This window comes from Mixophyes fleayi, chromosome 2 (genome assembly GCF_038048845.1).
Source record: "Mixophyes fleayi isolate aMixFle1 chromosome 2, aMixFle1.hap1, whole genome shotgun sequence".
Lineage (NCBI taxonomy): Eukaryota > Metazoa > Chordata > Amphibia > Anura > Limnodynastidae > Mixophyes > Mixophyes fleayi.
This window is the reverse complement of record NC_134403.1, coordinates 249,754,984-249,773,223: the sequence shown is the minus strand read 5'-3', so window position 1 is coordinate 249,773,223 and position 18,240 is coordinate 249,754,984. Positions and strand designations below refer to the sequence as shown.

General features: G+C 37.5%; 1 protein-coding gene across 1 annotated transcript in view; it reads left to right on the top strand.

The window, feature by feature from the left end:
• SLC9A1 (solute carrier family 9 member A1) overlaps positions 1-15,999 on the top strand; it is a 31,132-nt gene extending 15,133 nt beyond the window's left edge. The window contains exons 2-12 of the mRNA XM_075195794.1: positions 1,773-2,233; positions 4,059-4,309; positions 4,471-4,688; positions 5,684-5,877; positions 6,140-6,229; positions 9,756-9,826; positions 12,279-12,452; positions 12,909-13,023; positions 13,225-13,326; positions 13,573-13,645; positions 14,516-15,999. Coding sequence (XP_075051895.1) covers positions 1,773-2,233; positions 4,059-4,309; positions 4,471-4,688; positions 5,684-5,877; positions 6,140-6,229; positions 9,756-9,826; positions 12,279-12,452; positions 12,909-13,023; positions 13,225-13,326; positions 13,573-13,645; positions 14,516-14,793 — 2,027 coding nt within the window. The 3' untranslated portion in view covers positions 14,794-15,999. The remainder of the gene's footprint in view (positions 1-1,772; positions 2,234-4,058; positions 4,310-4,470; positions 4,689-5,683; positions 5,878-6,139; positions 6,230-9,755; positions 9,827-12,278; positions 12,453-12,908; positions 13,024-13,224; positions 13,327-13,572; positions 13,646-14,515) is intronic.
• Positions 16,000-18,240: the final 2,241 nt, after the last annotated feature.

The following is an 18,240-nucleotide window of genomic DNA, read 5'->3' as shown; positions in this document are numbered from 1 at the left end:
AAGATGATTGTGAAAAGACCTGTAGACACAAGCTTTCGGAGCATGCTTTAATGCAACCTTGTTGACATAAGGTTCCACAACCTGAAATTCCATTGCACTGTTGGGAGATTTAGTAAAAATTTCAAATTCCTCTATATTCTTTTTTTCATACAGATGTGAACTTACTACCTGTGGGTGTTAAAAAATTGTTTTCAATGACACACAGTACTACTAGTAGGAATGGCAGCGGAATCTGCCTATGAACAATCCCACACATGCTGTGAAGGCATGAACAAATGTTTTACTGTTACTTTCATCTTGTGTATCAAATTGAAGTCCTACTTGAAAATCATTGTGACACATTACATAACACTGTAGACCACAAATCTGCTGCTAATTAAAAATGAACAATGAGTCCAGGAGCAGCTACAGGAATGCCTGCTTTGTGGCTTATATTTTAGGTTCTTGGCCAAGTTCGTTGGTGGCATTTACCAGCAGAAGTCTTTCTTATCCCATGCACTATGAAAAGGGAAAGCTTTAGAGTTCTACTTGGAATAATTCACAATATGTTCTTAATTCAGCCCATAAGATCGTTTATGTAAGTGTACAAACACAAAGGAAATAATTTATTAAATGAGGACTGCAAAGTATACAAAGGTGTGGTTCTTCAGTTAAAATCCTTTGATGCTTAGGATTGTGTTAAAATAATGGGCAAAAGTCTAAGTGGCTTATAGAGGTGATGGTGATTGATATACATGGCAAATATTATAGTCACAAAGAATACTCTACTGATGTTTCACCAGGAAAAGTGACAAATTTCAACTTGGTTTGGAAATTTGAAGATAACTCTGGATAAAGGGAATTTTGCTTTCATTACCAAAACTGATGGAATTTCTCTTGGGAGAGTGTTGGAACCAGCATTCAAAAGTTTAAATTCTTTGCCAAGGTGCATTGGAGGGGTTCTGACAGCTCATTGTGGCCCAATACATTATCAGGATGACTTATGGTGGTGGTTCCATTAATTTGGAGATGTATAATTAGCAGGCTCCCAAAATCCTATGTGCCTGGTGGACAAAAAGTAGCTGTTGGTTCCAAAAGCCTCACCCACCCCCACATTCTTGCTAGTTTCCTCTAATTGGGTTCCCAACCAGCCTACCAGACACCGAACTTTAGCCTCAAGACTTCAGGGCTGGTCAGGAAAACACTACAAAAGGGTGATTGCTGCTTCATGTTCTGGCAGATATCCTTAAAGTGAGGTAAAGAAGAAAAAATTGGAAGATGTAAGAGATATTCAGGTAGTCTCTTGCAAACGTCTCTGTAAATTAAACAAAATGTATGCTGCTAAGGGGAGGATGGAGAGACGTGATTGGATCGGGCCGTAAAACTATCATGAAAATCTTTGCACATTCAGATCACAGTCAAGTACCAAAAGGTCATGTATTTATTCACGAAACATCTTTGATACATGGATGCTTTGTTATTACACTGTAACCAAAGCTCCCTCGAAATGTATGTGTGGTTTGTTATTTATGGCATAATGTTGTTGTAACTTACCAAAATGAGGTAGGCTCTTTAACAATCTAATACTTTATATCGCTCATTCACATTATTGAAGCTATGTAGAGATTACACTTTGTAGAATACCCATGTGTATTATCAGATATTTATGGTACCATGAACCTAAATAAAATGTATTTTTATGTTTAATATTTTCTGTAGTTCAAAATATAACATAATACACAGATTGATACATTATCCAATGGAGATAACCTTTCCCCCCTTTTCTTCTGCAGGTTTCCATGTGATCCCTACTGTGTCCAATGTAGTTCCAGAGAGCTGCCTGCTCATTGTTGTGGGCCTTCTGGTAGGCGGTCTTATCAAGGCAGTAGGTGAAACTCCTCCAGTTTTGAGTTCTACTGTTTTTTTTCTGTACCTATTGCCCCCTATTATCCTGGATGCTGGATATTTCCTGCCACTGCGTTCTTTCTCTGAAAACGTGGGAACCATTCTAATATTTGCAGTGGTGGGAACACTCTGGAATGCTTTCTTCATAGGCTCACTGCTGTACGCGGTGTGCCAGATTGGTGGCACAGATCTAAAGAAAGTAAGCCTCCTGGACAATTTGCTGTTTGGCAGTATCATTTCAGCTGTGGACCCAGTTGCTGTATTGGCTGTTTTTGAAGAAATCCACATTAATGAGTTACTCCATATCTTGGTGTTTGGAGAGTCCTTGCTTAATGATGCAGTCACTGTGGTAAGTGTTTGGCTTTCCTTTAGAACTACTTGGGCTGAATTTTACATTTGTGAAAATGTGCATGACTTGTTTTCCTATGCAGTGAACCATAATAATCTATTTTGCACTGCATCCTCCTATATGGATGACAACATTAATACTGTATACAAACTTTGCAGATGTTTTCTTCTGTAGCCCTATTCACATGTAGTAGAAGCTCTATATACCGTTTCTGACTATAATCAGAAGGAAACAATTCTGTGCATTCATCCTTCCTATATATAACTCTAACAAATATCCACATCTGATTTTTCTGGTTCCTATATAAGGGTGGGTATACAATACAGGTTTTTCAGCAGATAATTGGGTCAGTCGAGCGATAAAACTGTTCAGTCCAATATTGCATTAGTGTGTATACTTAAACGATGAACGACCGTTGTTCCAAAGTACCGATCGTCGTTTCATTTGATTGTTCAGCAGAACTATGAATCTCTTTCCAGCATCCTTCCAAATCTACAGTGTATGTAAAATCACGACCGATTACTCGTCCAACTGCCGATAGATCCTCCAACAGTGACTTCTTTCAGGGCGTGTATATTTAAATTTATGATGTCTTTGCTTCTCCCGCATGATGCAGTGTCAAAACCTCAATTAAATGGTAATATTGTGCTTTTAGTGGAGAAACAATAAGGGTGGATGACATCCTCAGAAAATTATTGACATCTTGATGGGTTGATGCCCCTTATCTGCTGTAGTAGGATCATATGTGAAAGTGTCTCTCATCTGGCACCATTCTTTGGTCCAACAGGTCCCATTAACGACTAACAAAAGACCACAAGCTTCCCGCTGTTTCATTGTGCCCATTATATTTAAAAAAACCGTAGTAAATGTGCAGTTGCGAACAAATATATATTATACACAGTCGCGCTATAGAATGAATAGCGATGACTTATTTCCTTTTCTGGAATCTTAATTTGTGGGAGTTTTTGCCGGTGGTGTTCAGCCCTTAAATTTATCTGGCATATTGTTGCAGGGAGGCCAAATATCATGTTAGTGCGTACGGAGTCAGTCTTTTTGATATGAAGTTATGACTGACAAAAATCGCTGGCTGGATGGTTAGTCATGCAAAAAGCGTTTTAAAATGTGTGTCGTGTATATGCATGAATCGACCAACTGATCGGAACTTCAGTCGTAGGTACAATTGTTGTAGATAACTCATTGGTCGGAAATTCTGTAGTGTGTACCTAGCCTAACACAACTATCAATAAATGTGGCTCTGCCCAAGGGCTTCCCTACTTCCTCTAAAATAAAGTGATGCTAACCTATTCTCAAAGTTACATCATGGTCTTGACCACCAGTGAGTGACTCCTGCATTTCTCTATCTTCTCCCCCACACACTTAACGAACTCTTAACCAATTTAACAGCCAGTGTATAGTGTATTACTAGTGTCTTGCTCCCAAATCATCCCTCCCCCCCCCCCCCTCCCCTCCCCTCCCTCTCTCACTCGCCCCCAGGAATTCAATTGTCAGAAGTCAAATTAAAGGTAAAAAAGACGTAATCATTTGACACATTGTCAGTAAACATTGTTTTGGTTGTAGGACTAGCATGTAGGCTTTTATATCATTTTTATTCCTTTCTTTTTTTTTTTTTTAGGTATTATGTCAGTCTGGTTTTGTTTTTTCTGACTTGTGGGTTTTTTGGGGGGGTTTTTCTTACCCGGTTCCCTTGAGCCACTGTCCTTCTACTTTTATAGACTTTTTTTCCTTGCACTTTGAAAATACTGATGTCTTTTGTTTTTATACTCCAGCATTTTGACTACAGTTTATGTACATCTCTCTTCCCTAGGTCCTGTACCACTTGTTTGAAGAGTTTTCTGCCATGGATCAAGTCACATTCCGTGATATCTCTCTGGGGTTCCTGAGTTTCTTCATTGTTGCTCTTGGAGGGGTGTTTGTAGGAGTTGTGTATGGCATAATCGCAGCCTTCACTTCCCGCTTCACCTCCCACATTCGTGTTATCGAGCCATTGTTTGTCTTTCTGTATAGTTACATGGCATATATGTCTGCAGAGCTCTTCCATCTCTCTGGAATTATGGCGTGAGTTTTCCCTTGTTTTGACATTCTCCTCACCCCTCCATCTTAAAACCTCTGTTCAATCCCTCCCCCCCCATCATTGCACATTTGAGTGACCATACTTCATATTCTCACTTTGAGAGCATTTAACTAAAATGTTTCTATTTTTTTATATTTCATTGCAGTCTTATTGCCTCAGGGGTTGTAATGCGACCTTATGTTGAAGCTAATATATCCCACAAGTCGCACACCACCATCAAGTATTTCTTAAAGATGTGGAGCAGTGTCAGTGAAACCTTAATTTTCATCTTTCTTGGCGTTTCCACCGTGGCTGGACCGCACTCCTGGAACTGGACCTATGTCATCAGTACACTGATCTTCTGTCTGATAGCACGTGTGCTGGGTATATTGAAATAATTTATTCAGTAGAACATACGTGATGTGTGTTCTGCCCCATTACAATCATAACTATGCCAGGATATTCAATATTAACATAATGTGTAGAATATATATTTGCTAGGAACCAGGGACAGCACTGTGGTACTGCCATACTTTATGTTCATGATGTATTGGTTCTGATGAATTGATATGGCTTCAGTCTCTCAAATATTTATTCAGCCCACAAATTAATTGTCCTTACTGTGTATAGGTGACACTGGATTTGTGTGGGAACCAGTGTACTTGTATATTTTGCCTTATTGTGAGACCCTAGCGGTTATTATCCTGCAGTTGTTGTCCTTTCCTCTAGCGTTAAATAATTTTATCTATTTTTACATATATAATGAAATCTGTCGTGAAAACAATATAAAATTTGATTGGGTAAATTTAAAAAAAGGAAAGTTTTTTATTTCTGAAGAATCCCAAGCAGGTGAAAGTTAGAAAAATTTTGCCGTTCACAGCATCTTTGAAGCATTACGGCAGAGTCTGCAATTGAGATGGCACATTATTAAGAAGGGCTCTTAAGAAAAGATTTTAAAAACTTGTAACAGTTTCCCAGCAAAAGTGGTAGGCAGGGGTGCCAAAGGGGAATTTAGTGTAGTACGTTCAAAGTACAGGAACCTGGACCTGCCTGTTTAATGATGGGGGGAGTTCTCCTGGTGTAGCCCCACCCCCTTCAGCGGCTATGAAAGAAGGGGCCCCAAGAAGTTGCTGCACCGAGCCTGATATTTCTCTTGGCGGGTTTTTCTTATAATTATCTAAAAGGAAAACAGATTCAAGGCTGCTAAGTAGTAATTTATCTTTTATTTGACAATGCTGTTTTGATTACCAGGTAATCTTTATAGCAGTGTGGCTGTAATAATACATTGGAAAAAGTATAGCACTATCATCATGATCATCTACTATTTATATTATACTGTCATAGATATGATAGGACATTATTTTACTTTCTTTCCTCAGGTGTGCTGTCCCTGACTTGGATTATCAACAAGTTCCGTATAGTGAAGCTAACGCCCAAAGATCAATTTATAATTGCATATGGTGGTTTGCGTGGTGCCATTGCCTTCTCCCTGGGATATTTATTGACAAGTGAAAACAGGCAAATGTTCCTCACTGCAATAATAACAGTCATATTCTTCACAGTCTTTGTGCAGGTAAGTAAGGGAGTCATTTTGGTGGAACCTTATACATATTAGAGGCAATGTATGAGATAATGTAAGACGTCATTGTGGGTAGAAACTGTTTGAGGTCTATAAATTAGGTATGTATATGCCTCCAGTCAAAAATCCTTGTTCAGTGACAAATATTATGTACTAAAGTATTTTCTAATAAATATGTATGTAGTGCATAGATATTGCAGCAACATTTGATCTTTTTATTTTTTTATTTTTTCTGTTTCTGCATTTTCATACATAGGGAATGACCATTCAACCTCTGGTGGAACTTTTAGCTGTGAAGAAGAAGCAGGAGAGTAAACGTTCAATAAATGAAGAGATACACACACAGGTAAATAAAACAAAATGCATCACATTTCATAGAGTAGAGAAGTGATGTGTAGTAACCGTTTGGAAAATGCAATCTATGTTGGCTGCTAGAAAGACGTAGATATGACCTCTTGTGTACCTATGTGCCATATGTAAAGCCTCAGCATCCATATAAACATATATTCTGTGTTAAGGTTATGCAAATATCACTTGCAATAGCCAAGTCTATAGTAATAAACCTGAAATTAATCAAGTGTAGAATTCATATATAATATAATGCTAAAAATTATGTAAAACAAACATTTACCGACCAAAGGATTACCACCAACAATTCTATGGCGCCACAACATTCTGCAGCACAGTAAAGTGGAGAAATAGAGCATAGTACAAAGCCATAGCGTACCAGGCAAAATACAAAACAAAAGTATAAATATGAGGACAGCAAGAAATTAAGAGGAAAATTGTAAATAATGTAAGGTACATAGCAACAAGCGTCATACAGAACATGTAACGGGCAAGATACAAACCTGCACAGGCAAGAATACATGAGCTGGGGGGGGGGCTTGCTCATGGGAACTTATTGTCTAATCTACTGTTATGATATATTGTAATCCTACTCTGCACAATAAGACAGCTGCTCAGAGCTGTTAAGATACATTGTGTTATGGTTATATAGCCAGTGAAATTAAACAGGTAATAGGCCCTATTGATTAAACATAAAAATGTCTGTTATGTTGACTCATTAGTGGAACAATTTGTTCCATTGTAAATTCTAAATGCAAGGGATCTGTTGGAAGTGACTGTGAGAAAATGGGGGTCTGTTAGTTCCATGCTGCATATTACATTGCTGTCCATGTAGACAGCATATGAAGCAGGACATAGTGGTCAATATATGTACGTTGGGGAATACTGTCCTTATGTAATCCTCTCCCCATCCACTAGTCAGAACAATTTTTCAAAGAACATTTCTGTGTCATCAGTTGTGTCGGAGTGTAGAATACTACAACAGTGTCTCCTCCTTTAACCCAACAGGTTAGAAAACATATACCTGATTCATTTTATTGGTGTGTGAATAGTAATAAGTTATAGCCCAGTCATAATTTGAAAAGGCTTAAATGATGTGAACCGTACATGATTCCATAAAGCTATTTGCTTGCATTGTAAGGACTTGTAACACTGTTTGCGTGATTGATTCTTACGAATATATTTACTATGCATAGTGTATATTGTATCAGAACATTGGTATGAGATCATAGGCAGCACGGTGGCTAAGTGGTTCGCACTTCTGCCTCACAGCACTAAGGTCATAAGTTCAATTCCCAACCATGGCCTTATGTGTCCGCGTATTTGTGTGGGTTTTCTTCCCACACTCCAAAAACATACTAGTAGGTTAATTGGCTGCTATCAAAATTCTCTCTCCCCCTCCCTCCCTCCCTTCAATGGGGCAGGGACTGATGGGAATGAGTTCTCTGTACAGCGCTGCGGAATCAGTGGCGCTATATAAATAAATGATGATGGGCCCACTGATGAAGTGCATGCTTAGCAAGCTTCTTTGAAGCAGAAGTCTACCCAGACTTTTTTCCATATTCCCTCCTTATTAGAACATATCGAACCAGTTCCTCATGTTATCTGCATTAAAGACACTAGAACCACCACTGTACACCCTTTACATGGAAACCTCAGAGTGGGTAGAAAGAGAAGGTGGCACTGATTGGATGGCTGTTTGATGCCGCCATCCCTTTAGTGCATGTCTCGACACCCTTGCAAATTCTTTACATACAGCTGTATGTGAACCTCCCATTGGCTTCAATACAAGAAGCGTTGGGGACCCAAACTGTAGAGAAGTAGATGCTGGCAATGCCCTTTATTATCAGAACATATCGGTAGTGTCTAAAATGAACTTTGGTGGGATAGTAGCCAGTCTATAGTATTGCTGGGAAACTGCACATTAGCACGTCCAGCTATGCCAGTTATCTAGCGAACAGAGATAAAAGTCCCACAAAAATCAAAATGTCCTGGTATTTTAGTAGATGCATGAATAAGTGTTAAGCACACCAAGTCATGGGGCTAAATCGTGACACGTACGTGCAGTTTTTCTCTGGTTACATTGATTACTTCCACTTTCATGCCATGAAGTATGTGGTGAAGAAGTCTTGTGATGCATTGATCAGTGCACACTGTTTTGTCAGTCTAGCTGCAGGGTTTTATTTTAGCATTGCATTCCTCCAGTGGACAGCCTGAATTTGGCTGGCAAGACTCTTAAAGATTTAGTTTAATAGCAGGTCGCTTGAACATGTGATATTTTCACGCTGATAAATATATCTGTGAATGGTAAGAGGGGCTTTTGGGCATGACATAATTAACAGGCTTCTTCTTGTGTCATGCCCCTGGCAGTTCTCACGGGTTTATAGTAAGCAATTTTATATCTTTTTTTTCCTCTTAGGACCGCAATGTTCATGTTGCAACATAGAATGGTCTTATTTACTTTACTTTTGTTTGCTGCCAACCACATAGCTCCCAGTAAAATTAGTAGAGCAGGGGATAGTACATAGAGCAGTAGAGATTGTGGGGTGCACAATGACTAATTTAGGGCATTTACGTTCTCAATTCCTAGAGTAAAAACAATTCTAAATCTGCTTCCCACTGAGATTAAAATGTCTTTGTGAGAATATTGGTAATGGTTGTATTTGTGTTGCCTATTTCAAAAGGGATGTGCTACATAAATTATGTTTCTGCATAAAACGTTTTTTAAAGAATAGTGAAGTGACAAAATGTTCTACACATGAATAAACTTTCAGAGACTTTTAATTCCATAATTAATATATATACTACTTTGCTTAGTCAGCAGAATAGCACCTTTTATCTCACATTTGTACATTAGAAGGACATAGATAATGTACAGTATATTTGCCCCCTTCCCTGCACGCGGCTGCTGTGTGGGGAGATTGTCTGCTTCAATCACTGTAGCATGCTAGGCTATTCATCTACTTTCTCATAGAGTAACTTTCCTCATGGCACTATATCTAAATTGTTTAACTCTAAACAGAGATAATCTATATGGTCTTTCCAGTGCCTTATAAAATGGTGTTTTTTTGTTGTTTTTTTCTTTTGAATAGATGGTCTGTAATCTTTTTGCTACATAATTGCACTTGGACAGATTGATGGATACTACTAAACACAGAGTGCTTTTTTCCTGCTTGAAGAGTGAGGGGTGTGGGGTATTGGGGTGAGGCAGATGGGAAAGAGGAGCCAATGAAGTTAGAAAGTGAAAGGGGCCTACCGAAGAGGATACATGAAAGGGCAGATAATGGAGGAGGAAGCCGGTCTTGTGGGGTTATGTAGGAAGGGTGGTGCCAAAGTGCAGAGGGGAGAGTTTGGAAGCTTATATGCTTCCATTCTGTCTGGAGGAAAAATGCATCACAAATCCAAGTTTAAACCATCTAGTTTGTGGGAAAAAGAAAACACATTTCCAAGCTTTTATTGTAAATGCTTCAATAAAGATTTTTTTTTTCTTTAGTCGAATACAAAGCAGCTTTTTCTTTTTTTAGTTTCTAGACCATCTTCTGACTGGGATTGAAGACATTTGTGGTCACTATGGCCATCATCACTGGAAGGACAAGTAAGTTACATGACCCTCCTGATGTTTCAGGCTTGCATGCATTTCCAGTATGACCTATGTGTGTGTTTCTATTGGTGTGTGTGGTTATCTCCTAATAGAGCAGGCTCTAGACCAGTGGTCAGGGAACAGGGGTAAATTACCCCAAATGGGGTAAAAATGAAATTCCTGGGGGTAATGCTGCCTATTCACATGCTGTCAGTTGGATTATAGACCCCTTTAAATGTGAAATTGCTGTTGTACCAGAAGAGCCTCAAGGGTTGGCAGAGGCACTTCTTGAGCTTCGATGCAATAATGAAGCACGTATTGCATTTGAAAACAAAGCAGATCTGTCATATTTGGATGTCAACAGCTGCAAAGACATTCAAAATAGCACATGAGGAGGCAGTCAAAAAGTTGCTGCCTTTTGCAACAACCTACCTTTGCCAACAAGGATTTTCCACTTTAACATACATAAAAACAAAGCAGTGAAATCGATTGGACGCTGAAGACTGTATCCAAATTGCTCTGACATCAAAATGCCCCAAAATTGATGCGCTCATATAAAAAATGAAGCAACATCATTTCTCCAAAACCTGAAGTTTTGAAGTTGAAGCTTTCAAAGAAATTTTAAATAGATTCAATAAAATTTTGAATTTCAATAATTAATAAAATATGATTTCCTTCCTTTCAATTCAAGGGGGTAACGTCAGCGTATCTAAATATATTTTGGGGTAAAAGGTAAAAAAGTTCCCTGACCCCTGCTCTAGACTGTACACATCATGATTGACAGTGATGTTTGCATTTATTTTCCCCAGATGTTTGAACTTGCAATTTCAGATGATCTCGCAATGCCAGGAAACCTGTACTATGAATCATCAAATAAAATTACTTTATTTTTACCATTACTTTATATTTATATTTTCTGAGCATTGTAAAAATGTTTGATTAAAAAAGAATATACTCCTATTTAGTAGCACACACGCAGCAAAAAACGAAATGTCATTTTTATTTTACTATAATGAGATTTCAAAATGATCAATCTTGACTGGAATTTGGAAATTCTCAAATACACTATATATATTTGACAAAAGAATTTAGGAAATCATATTTAATCAAGAATATAATATAATTTTATTTGTTTTATAATCCACCTATACCTACTGGTTTTTGGCTGTTAGTGAACATATAAATTTATATTGTTTGACCCAGCGGTTCTCGAAGTAACTGCCAGTTATTATGAGTGCTAATAAACTGAATTTAAGAGAGATTGACAGTCCCAGTCAGAATAAGCACATAAAGCTAGACTAAATGCGCAATAAAAAGTGCTAAAGTGCAAGTAGAAGAATACATTGCAAATTCATTAAAAAGGGTGGTCAGTCACTCTGTAGATACATTGAAGAAAGGGATAAAAACAAAGGTGGCATAATAAGGCTAAGAACTGAACAAGGTAGATATGTTGGTGGCAAATACATGGAATACTACATAAATATTTTTGTTTTGTAGTATTGAAAATTCAAAAGGATCACCTACAGTAGAGGGGAAAGATGTCCTTTACTGTACTGTAGACACAATTATTTAGTACACACTCAAAATTAAAATTTAAATATGTTAATAGGTCCAGATCGTGTACATCCAACAGTATCAAAAGAATGACTAGGAGAGTTTGCAGTGTCGTGAACTAAACTTTGGTTTAAAAAAAAATCAAAAAAAAATCACTAATAGCAGGTGTAATAACAGGTGACTAGAGAATGGTGCATTCAGAGTGTATTTTTTTTCTTTCTCTCCTCTGCTTCATGATCATACAATAATTCATAAATACATAAAATATATGAAAATATAGAATAATACTTGTGGTACACAAATCTAAAATCAGAATGTATACTGCTGTAATGTCAACAAAAGAAGAAACAGTGGAGTTAATTTCAGATGATATGAAGGTTGTTGGACATAGAAGATGTCTACTATATTGGTGCATAGGCTGCATAACCTAGTTTATCTGAAGAGAAGAGTGGAACATATCTTTGAGGTGAGAAGGGACAGTGGTAATATGACACATGTTAAATTTTATCGCATGTATTAATAGAGTTCAGGAAGTTGGGGGGTATTTAAAAGTTAGACGCTTTCTAGAGCAAGGGGACACACTCTGAAATTGGATGGAGTTCAATGTAAAATGGAAGAACGTCTCAAAAAGCATGATTGAGCTGTGGAATAGTCTCCCAGCAGTTGTGGTGGACAGACTTATAGCAAAAAAAAAAAAATACATACAGCAAACATTTTTAATACTTTGATAGAAAGTATTAAGAAAATAAACCTTAATCCCCCTCCCCCAAGAATAAACACACTTGAACACATTTTTTTATGGTAAATGTTGAAGTATTAATGGCTGCTGGTGTTGCCTTTTGAAGTGATTCTGAAAGAAATAGATTTGTGAGTGATTCCATTAAAGTTATAAGGATAATCTCTCTCAACACAGGTTGAACCGTTTCAATAAAACTTATGTGAAGAAGTGCCTTATTGCGGGGGAGCGGTCCACGGAGCCTCAACTCATTGCTTTTTATCATAAAATGGAGATGAAACAGGCAATTGAACTCGTAGAGAGTGGGGGCATTGGAAAGATCCCATCCACTGTATCTACAGTGTCCATGCAGTAAGTGTGTGATTTTAACAAATATGTTGCATTTATTAAGGGTGTCTCATTTTAAATGCACTTATTGCCTACATTCTTAAGTACAGTGTACCAATTTATGGTGCTTCAGTGACATCACTGGTGGTTCCAAATACATTGTAGGCATAATATTCATGAGGATGCAGCCTATCAAAGAGGCTGCCAGGTGCTCTATCCGATAACAGCAAATATTAATAAATATGAGGAACAGCTATTAATGTGCAGGTTCATTGTTTTATAATGTTTCACTCTAAATTTTATTTGGATTTGAAATGCCTGTGTTTTCGAGTTCGTTTGACAATACATTTCTGATGTTACCAAAGTTCATTGGGAGGTAATGTGAGGATTTTGGAAATGCAGAAGATTTGATTTCAAGATTAATATTTTTTGTGGAAAACTATGTGGATGATAAGATATTTTACTACCCTCTCTCTGTAGGAATATTCAACCTAAACCCAAGCCATTAGACAGAATTATTCCAAACCTGTCTAAGGGGAAAGAGGAAGAGATCCGTAAGATTCTACGCACTAACTTGCAAAAGACACGCCAAAGGGTGAGCTGATTTCGTAGATATCTGTGATCTTCTGTTCTTTGATATCAATTCTTTACAGGTTTCATTCCTTTTACCCTTGTAAATTATACCTCTTTTCCGCCAAGTATGTGTTTGTGGCTTGTGTTTTGTTCTTTCCTTTTTTGAGTTTTCTCCACTTTTCTGAGCCTCCATAATTTTTAATGTTTTCTTAAATCTATCCAGCTCCGCTCATACAACCGGCACACATTGGTGGCTGACCCATATGAAGAGGCCTGGAACCAGATGTTACTAAGAAGGCAAAAAGTTAATCTCATGGATCACAGGGTAAGGGCTAAATGAAGAAGGAATTTAAGCTTTTGCGCAAGCTATTAAAGATTGAATGGAGTGAAAATGTATAACACGGACACCCCCTATTTCCTCTTACAACAATGTGTTTAATGGGTAGCTTTTGAAAACAACAAAATTTAGTTGTAGGTGAATATGAAAATAGTATTAGTATTTAAAATGGCCACAATTCAATGACGGAACAGGCTCAAACAAGTGTTTTTACTTGTGCCATGTTTGTTTCAGGTGACTAATTATTTGACTGTTCCTGCACACAAGTTGGACTCCCCTACCCTTTCCAGAGCTCGTGTGGGTTCAGGTGAGAAGCTATGAGATTCGTAATAGGTGTCCATCCCTTTATCTTCATAGTCTTTTAAAGAGAGAGGATAGGGCCCATTAGGTAAGGACTTTCCTCAATTGTCATACAAAGCAAACCTTGTTATTTAAATCTGACCTGCGGGTATACTCACTCGGTTAAGTTACAAAACATCAAAACATTATTGGTCCTATAGCGGCAAAATATTTTTAAAGTAGAGATAAGAAAAAGTGGAAGGCAGAGAGCAAATAAGTGCTTCATTAAAATTTGTTCAGACCCTTTGGTGGGACCAAAATGTATTGCCTGGTAAACCACTGCTTTGAATTATCTTCCCAAGTGAACAAGTGAAACTCAAGATAATTTAAACACAGTAATAAATGGATGATATATATATATTTTCACTTTATTTTATCTTTTATTTTAAAAATATTTCACTGCTATAGGCCCAATAAATGTGAAGACATGATTATACAATTTATAGGAAATTGTTACCAATAAAGGTGGTTGTAAAAACAAGTGGGCAGGAGTACCTTTTTATGGTCCAACTCTGCTACAATAAAAGAAAAACTCACTGGACTTTTAGTGTAAGTTACGCCTCAGTCTTTGCCAAAACTCTTATTTGCCATACAAATGCTATGATGGGAGAGAACTTTTTTTTTTTTTTTTTTTAATATATGTTGAATTAGTACTTTGTCATGTGTAATAATTGACAATGATTAACAGACCTTGTGTGTAAGGATGAACTCTTCAGTTTATTCTTCCTGGCCACTCTGAGAAATCTATATAGTCTGTTTGTACCCACCTTTAATTTCCTTTATCTATCTTCCCTTAGTTTTTTTTCTTATTGGTTTTCTTGCATCTTGTTCTCCTTAGACCCTATTGCCCATGAACCAAAGCCAGAATCTCAGAATCTCCCTGTAATCACCATTGACTTGGCTTCACCGGAGTCTGTGGATCTTGTTAATGAAATCCAAGAGGAAGGTGATGATGAAGGTGGAATCACCATGGCAGTGAGGGAGCCCCCTTCACCAGGAGCAGATGATGTTTTTGATCCCACAGACAGCCCTAACACCAAGCGCTTACAACGTTGTTTGAGTGATCCTGGACCACAGCCTGAAGAGAACCAGCCTTTCTTGCCTAAACCAGAATGATCCCTATGTCCTTAATAATTGGACTGAAACAAACTACAATGAGACACAGACAGTAGTTGTGTTTTGTTTTTTTGGTTTTTTTTTACACTCCTAATAACCTCTGCTTTCTGTTTGCATTAATTCTATATTATTATTTTTACTGTCATCTATTTATTGTTTTTTTCTCATTTTCACACATTCTCATGCAGTTTCCCTTACTCATTGCCATATTTTTATAATTTTTTTTTATTACTAACCAAAGAATTTTGAGCTTTCTGTATATTTTTGTCATATGTAGTTTATTTTATTTGTTTTATATACATGGTGATGGGTCTTAAGCTATAGATGTACTGATAATTTTATGTTAAAACAGATAAGTCTGTTTTATTTCAAGCACTGAGCTAATATAACAATAGCAGACTATTTCTATGTAGACATCCCGCATGTATGTCTGTGTTTTAGGCACAGATATGGCATTACGTTAAATATAACTCCATGAATGAAACTAAAGCTAGCTTCCTTGCTGCAGATTCTGTTCATGTGAATAATAGAGTTTTCAGTGCGCACACACAAATATTATAATCTTTAGACCCTGACACACCAGCACTTAATATCTGTACAAACTATCATGGTACTCCAGTTTCATGGCCATTACTTGAAATGCATTCTTTTCCCTCCCCCTTATTTGGGTACAATTCTCATTGCTGCATTGGAACATTTTGCTCTGAGTGTATCAGAAATTTCGAGCTTGGTATTTTGTCATTGTCTATAGATACATATAATATAAGCAAAGTAAAATAGACCAGATTCCAGACATTTCAGTTTTGGTCTGTTGGGGCCATTGGGATGTTTCTCCCATCAAAATGCCAGTTAGTGAACACACGTTTAGGGAACAAATACTACTAAAGGAGCACTGCTTCTACAATTTGTAGAAAACAAATGATTGTGCAATAATAGTGCTGGATTTGTGAATGATTGTGTGAGGGAGATATAGATATATGCATGCATCATGTGCCTTTGCTCTGCACATGTAAAAATGTGTCCAGGACAAGTAGGAGAAGTGTGTACATTCACAGGTGTGCAGAGATGCCTTTGCGTGCACAGTTCTCCCGTACATAGTGTTTCTCTGCTGCCTCATGTATAAAGGTGAATAGTTTTATGGTATCTGTGTGAGACCTAGAGATTATTTTTTATTTGGAAAATAGTAAATAAATGTATGGTTTTTAATGTAGTGTTTTATTTACATAACCATGTTCATGACCTTAAACCATACTGTGGGATATTTTTAAAGAGGCAATGAAACATAATGGTCCAATATGCATGAAAGGGATATGCCTATTCTGCAGATTGGGGTTAAGGGTTAAAAAAAAAAAATTATTTTGGTAAAACGTGGATATAACTGAAGGCAATCGAAGGATATAGTGTGCAAAATCCATAATTTTGTAACATAACTATTAGCAATTCAAAGTATATTTTTGCATTACTGATATGAGGAAAACTAAATAGGGGTGTTACTAAGGGTGATGGGCGAGGTTTAAGGGAATTGATGCACTGCTTTTTTGACATTCTACGCCTTTACATTTTGAGATTAGTTGGAAGATTTCTACTGGATTACTATATATTTTTCATCTCTACACCTCCCAAGCCCACTGCAAAATTTGATGGAACTAAAAACAAATCTCTGATCCTTCCTTTCCGTAAAGATCCATGGGGACCAAACGAAAGTCATTTTACCTTTATCACTAAAATAAGTCCCCCAAATCTTTCTCATTTTCTATAATGCCGATTTTATATTCCCAGTGTTGAATTCAGTAGGACACCATAGAGAGATCAAATCATACCCTTACGAAGGGGTGTTTTTTTTTTGTTTTTTTTTCTTCAAAATATGTTGTGTTTCGGAGCACATCAGTAGAGATAAGAGATTTCAGATAATTGCTAATCTAAAGAAATTCAAATAATTTAGATTGTAGTTTATGAAACCTCTGGCTAGTAGTTTTAGAAGTGGGCCAATACCCTTTTACCACAAATCTGAGGCCAAGTATTCGCCTACTTGGAAACAAGGGCAAAAATAGCATTTTCCTATATGTAGCAATGCATAGTCTGAGTGTGGAACTTGGGTCTGCATTATTCCTGAATTTTGGCAGAAGTCTTTGGCATTGTCAAAGTTTAGAGATGCCCACATGAGTGATATTTAAGATTCTTAGCTTCCAGCTCTTGTCCTGCCAATGTGGAAAGAGTTTTAAAAGTAGCTGTAATTTGCATGAGGTGAGCAGCCCAATATCTGGAAATTTGCTACCCCTACATTTCATAGATTTGTGTATTGTGAATCATATTGAATATTGAAAATGCAGAAAGTGTTCAAGCTTGTGACACTGAAACAAGAAATTACATGTAAATTAGCTGATTTGAGGAGAGAGTGGAAAGGCATCACCTTGAAATCAATATTCTTTTGCTTGAATGCCTAGGAGGAGGTGGAATGTCACAATGATGATGCATGCTCTAAATTGTGTTTATACCCCAGTTTTAGATTTTAGACCCTGGTGCCTTACTGCCAGAGCTATTATTTTTAATATGTGATATCATGTGTCGAAAGCTCACTTTGGTATTCAAGAGGAGCGTACTGTTCAAGAGGAAAATAAATGCACACAAGCCCTTGACCCAGTCAAATCTTGTCCCAGTTGTTTGCCTCAGTGCAGTCTTACTCCTCCATGTTGGCCACCCTGCTCATATCATCCACTAGGAATGTTTCATTATTTCAAGTGCTTGAGAATTTAGAGCAAGCATTGTTTGGCTCTATATAAAGAGCTTGTTGCTGTATTCTTTGTGTACCTTCTTATATTTCAGCTGCGTGTGTCATCATTTTGACATGGTGAAGCATAACAGGGCTATATACTTCCTTAGGAACGCTTGTCTTGTACACTGGCTGATTAGATATTTACATTAATGTGCAAATCTTGTGCCAGCAACTCCATGCATAAAAGCATACAGATATGGTAAAGAGATCCACTTGTTCGGGCCAAACACCAGAAAGGGAAGATGTGACCGAAGTAACTTTGTGTAATGATTGGTGGTGTCAGCCAGGGGCGGTTTAATATCAGAAATTGCTGATCTGGAATTTTCAGGCACAACATTCTTTAGAGTTTACAGAGGATGGTACACAAAGCAAAAGATACCTAGTGTGCAGCAGTTCTGTGGGCAAAATTGCCTTATTGAGAGGGGAGGGGTCAGAGGAAAATGAACAGATGGTTCAAGCTGATAGGAAGGCATATGTAATGCGAATAACCATGTGTAACAGTGGTATGTAGAAGAGCATCCTGATAGCACAGCACATCTGTCCTTGAAGTGGATTGGCTACAGCAGCAGAAGACCACAAACTGAGACTACAGTTGGCATTGGCTCCCCAAAACTGTACAACTTAAGATTGGGAAAATGTCACCTGATCTGACAAATGTCATATTCTGCTGCGAC